This window comes from Polypterus senegalus, unplaced genomic scaffold (genome assembly GCF_016835505.1).
Source record: "Polypterus senegalus isolate Bchr_013 unplaced genomic scaffold, ASM1683550v1 scaffold_6795, whole genome shotgun sequence".
In the NCBI taxonomy this organism is placed as follows: Eukaryota; Metazoa; Chordata; class Cladistia; order Polypteriformes; family Polypteridae; genus Polypterus; species Polypterus senegalus.
In genome coordinates, this window is record NW_024379601.1 from 1 (window position 1) to 5076 (window position 5076).

At 40.3% G+C, this 5076-nt stretch overlaps 1 protein-coding gene across 1 annotated transcript; it reads left to right on the forward strand.

The window, feature by feature from the left end:
- Positions 1 to 6: 6 nt before the first annotated feature.
- On the forward strand, positions 7 to 4603 carry LOC120519936 (gastrula zinc finger protein XlCGF26.1-like). The gene is made up of 2 exons (XM_039742673.1): positions 7 to 200; positions 2727 to 4603. The coding sequence occupies exons 1-2, from the start codon at positions 155 to 157 to the stop codon at positions 4217 to 4219; spliced, it is 1539 nt and encodes a 512-aa protein (XP_039598607.1). The 5' UTR covers positions 7 to 154; the 3' UTR covers positions 4220 to 4603.
- Positions 4604 to 5076: the final 473 nt, after the last annotated feature.

Here is a 5076-nt window from a genome sequence, read left to right on the forward strand (position 1 = left end):
TGAAACTATCAATGACATAAAGAACGAAAACCTTAAATTGGAGTCAGACGCTCTGTGTTTCTATCCCGATGAAAAGGCTCCTGGATTACACTTGACGCCCAGTAGTCTGTGCTCCCTGCAACATCATCTGAAGTCTGAATCTTTGGAATCTGACATGAAGAAGACTGCAAATGCGTTAAGGGATATCCACGATGAAGAAGGTAGGTGCTAAAATAAAGCAGCCTCAGATCAGGATAGATAGGATTTACTAATGAAAGTCCTGATCCTTTATCACTGACCTCAGAAATGCAGGCCTGTTTTAATCTGTGGATTTTTTCTGAAAGGTTAAATGGACACACTTAAGTACACATTTTGAATTAAACAAGCAATTTATACCAGCAAAATTAACTTTGTTGAAAATGCTAACATTGTGTTTATTGTCACATAATAATGTCAGTTTGCAGGTGTTAGAAGGGAAAAGAGGAGGCCATCACCGCAAGGAAATGATAGGCAAAGAGGTTACCGTTGTTACCCATAATCCTCCTTGTATTTGACAGACACATGATGTGAGTGACATTAGCAAGTAGCTGATAGTGTGAGAGTTAAGGACTGAGCTGTCAAAAACTCCCCCACTTGTTCAGATTTGACCTTTCAAACAAGCAGAACTCCATGTTTTTTACTGATGGTGCACACATGAAAAGAATCGCAGCATGAATGTCTTTCTACACTTCCCCACACTTTCGCCGAGTCTCAGGAACCCTGCAACAGCTGTCTTATTAGACCAAAAGAAAGTGATAGTCGGTTGAGAAATTTCTGGTTTTGTGCAGTCTTGGCGAGAGTGTGGACGAGTCATCATAACACACAGCTGAATTCGGAGTCGCTGCTCCACCGAACGTCTGCATGGGTAATTGTGTGCGGATATTGTAGTCTTCGAGCTTCATAGTGCCTATCGGAGTTTTCTTTGAGATGAATATATAAATGTGTGAAACGCTGTCGGTTTATGCTGAAAGAAAAATTAGCAATCCTGGAAAAAGTTGACTCCAGAATGAAGAAAAATAATGTGGCGAAAGCATTCGGAATCGTGCCTTCATCTTCATATCTAATATCTCATTTTCATTCTGTATTTTCAGACCTATATTTCTATTTAAAAAACATATTTCTGATTTTTTCAAATACGATATTTTTTCAGTTTACAAAGCGCTGTTTTTTTATACAGGCGTTATCAAGGAAGGTGAGTCCAGGGTTTCAAGGAAAATAAAGGTAACCTTATTACTGCATAGAAAAGGCAGGTCCAGTCTCAAGGCTTCATTCAAAATTGGAGCTGTTAATAGTCACGGCATGGGTGATCGTCCTGCTTTAGCACCCATCTTCAGATTAGAAGGACACCAGCAGCTCGGAATCAGTGCAGTGGCAGACTCAGTCTAGAGAAGACAGATCAGGAGAGTGTGAGGAAGAGGAGATCAAAGCCTGATGTTAAATGTCGTAAACATTGTGCGACAAGCCTGTTACGTAGTAGCCCTGTTCCTGCTGATTTCAGCCAATTACTTTGCCCTCAGTTTGCTGTTTACCAGATGCAGCAGAGCAGCCACAGAGCTGTTCTTGTGCCGCTGCTGGTAGACATGGTGGATCACCAAAGGCTGCTGTCACAATGCTATACTTCTTTTTCCAATATTTGCTATAATGAAATTTCCATTATAGCAAAATATTTTTATGCTCTCATGAGTTTTGTTATGATGGGTTCCACCTGTACCAATTTTCAATTTTTTTGAATAATGTGTCATATTTCAAAATCCAGTAGTACTAACCGTGCATGCTGTAACAAGCACACAGTTGGAAAAGCCACACAGACACACACACACACACAGACCACAGAGGATGTACAGGTCTGAGCCCTCACACAACTGGTTGTATTTATTTATTAATTTATTGCTAAACTCTAACGCACTCCTACAAACAATTACAACCCTATACACCAGGATAAGTTGTGCAATACTTAGTGTGTCCCCTTTAAATGCACACTTCAGTCATAAATCTGCCAACCTGCATGCTTATCTTCATTTTGCCTTTTCCCACATATGAACCAGCTGCGCTCTTCACTCCTGCATGCTGTTTGTATTTCAGCTCCTCCATCCACTTTTTGTTGTCTACCTGGTGGTCTTCCTCTCACAGGTTTCTTTTTCACCATCACCTCCTTCCACTATATCCTTAGCCCCTAGAAAGCTGTGGAACAAACTGGCTGTTTCTAGAGAATTGTCAATCAGGTACATGCAAATCATCTTTAATTGCTATCCCCATGCAGTAACGCTGCACTTACTGTCGTAGAAAACCTTGCCTCCATCTTCAAACACAGCAGTCCTGGACCCCAGATGAGAATGCAAAGCAATTCTTTCTTTGCACAGAGTTACTCACAAATGTCTCAGTTAATGGAGTGCGCTGACAACTCAACAATTCATCACCTTTCATACTTTCCTTTAATTACCATTACGTCATCAGACTCTTAATATGCAGAACTGTATCACCTACTCCAATCAACTAAAGCCACCAGTAATTTCAAATCTGGCTTTGCATGACCTTTGTGGTTCAGTAATTGAATTACACCCCTGGAGTAATGCTTAGGTTAAGGACCTTGGTTAGGATCCCTTCTGGCAGTATGTTTTAAAAGGAATAAAATAATTTATATTATTCTTAACAGTTTCATGTCAGATCTTTTTCAATATTTCCTAATCATACACTTCGTATTTCTACAGATCTTATAAAGAGTGGCAGCTGCTTATCCTCATTGGATCAGACGTCTCTACAGTGCAGACCACAACAGACACCACATGATAAAAATGTGAAGAAATCAACATGTGGATCAGAGAGTTTGATATCAACCTGTTTGCAGAATAGCTGCCTGCCTGGTGAAAGAATTGACACTCAATTACAGGGACTCCGTAAAAATTCTTCAACTTCATTTGTCTGTGAAGAGCAGATGGAACAATTTAAAAGTGAATCAAAATGCAAAAGGAGCCAAAATAAACGGAAACTGTATAGCTGTTCTGAATGTGGAAAACAATTCTCACAAATGAGTAGTTTACAGAAACACACGCAAATTCACACTGGAGAGAGGCCATATTCTTGTCCAGAATGTGACAAGCGATTCTCCACCAATTGGCATCTTCAGATCCACACAAGAGTTCACACTGGAGAGAAGCCATACTGTTGTTCTTTCTGTAGAAAACAATTTTCTAATAGAAGCCATCTTCGAAGACATATAAGAATCCACACTGGAGAAAAGCCATATTGCTGTTCAGACTGTGGCAAACAATTTTCTGATAGGGGCCATCTTCGGACCCATATAAATGTTCACAATGGAGAGAAACAGTATTGCTGTTCTGAATGTGACAAACGATTCTTCCACAGCAGCAGTCTTCAGACCCACATGCGAATTCATATTGGAGAGAAGCCATATCAGTGTTCTGAATGTGGAAAAGGATTCTACACCAGTGAGCTTCTTCGGTCCCACACAAGAATTCACACCGGAGAGAAGCCATATTGTTGTTCTGAATGTGGGAAACAGTTCTCCGATAGAAGTAGTCTTCGGAGACATGAACAGATTCACACTAGAAGCAAAGCGTATTGTTGTTCTGAATGTGGCAAGACATACTTGCACATGAGCAGTCTTCGGAAGCATTCAAGAATTCACACTGGAGAGAAGCCATATTTCTGTTCTGAATGTGGCAAACAGTTTTCTGACAGTGCGTATTTTCAGAGACACACAAGAAGTCATAGTCAAGAGAAGCCATATGTCTGTTCTGAGTGTGGTAAGCGATTCTCGCACAAGAGCATTCTCCAGGGCCATATAAGAATTCACACAGGTGAGAAGCCGTTTCGTTGTTCTGAATGTGGCAAAGGATTCTCCATCAATGGGCATCTTGAGGTCCACTTAAGGATTCATACTGGCGAGAAGCCTTATTGTTGTTCTGAATGTGGGAAACGATTTTCTGATAAAAGCAGCCTTCGGAGACATATGAAAATTCACACCGGAAAGAAGTCTCATTGCTGTTCTGAGTGTGGCAAAGGATTCTTGCACAAGAGCCATCTTCAGAGCCACACAAGAATTCATACTAGAGAAAAGCCGTATTCTTGTTCTGAATGTGGCAAACAATTCTCAACAAGCAGCAGTCTGCAGAAACACACAAGAATTCACATTGGGCAGAAACCATATCACTGTTCTGAAATGCAACAAGCAATTGTCTGATAGGTGCAGTCTTCAGATACGTACAAGCGTGTATATTGTAATGAATGCCGAAAACAATATTTCAACAACTGCAATTTACAAGTACACTCAAGAATTCACAGTGGAGAGAGGCCTTATTACTGTTCAGAATGTGACAAGGGATTCTCTGATAAAAGTTGTCTTCGAAACCATTCAGCAATTCATACTTGGAAGGAGGAAAATAAATGAGCAGGGAGCACAAGTTCTTCCTTTTAAGATTTAATTGCAACTAATAGTTTTACACATGAGGACATGAAGCTGACAATGGTAAACAACAACATGCAGTTTATATCTACGGGATATAAGTAGACAGATTGAGAAAAATGTATAAAAATTATATGAATACACGATGGTTTTCAGAAAGTATTCAAACCCCTGAACTTTCTGTACACTTTATTGTGTTTTACATTTAATGTTGAATGAATACATTTGCTATTTATTCCCATTGACCTCTACTCAGTAACCATAATGAAAAGCGAAAGGTTTTCAAATTAATTAAGTGTCAAATACTGAATTAATACATTCACATACATTTTCAGACCCTCAAACTGAGTACTTTGTAGAAGCCCCTTTGACAGCCATAACAACTTTGAGTCTACTTGGGTAAGTCTCAGCACCACCGGGATCATGGCAGATTCTCTCAGACTCCATTAGATTGTAAGTGATGGGGTTGCAAGCTGGCACCTTCAGGTCTCTCCTCACATGTTCTGTGGGGTTTAAATCTGGGCTTTGACTGAGCCACTTAATGACAGCCAGAGACTTGAGCCAAAGCCATTCCAGTGTTGTCATGGCCGTATGCTTCGGGTCATTGTTGTGCTGAAAGGTGAACTGTCGCCCCA

Excerpts from the sequence above, each read along its gene's own strand:
- LOC120519936 (XM_039742673.1), top strand. The coding sequence starts at position 155 with ATGAAGAAGACTGCAAATGCGTTAAGGGATATCCACGATGAAGAAG. Across the intron at positions 201-2,726 it reads GGATATCCACGATGAAGAAG|ATCTTATAAAGAGTGGCAGC; the intron begins GTAGGTGCTAAA and ends GTATTTCTACAG.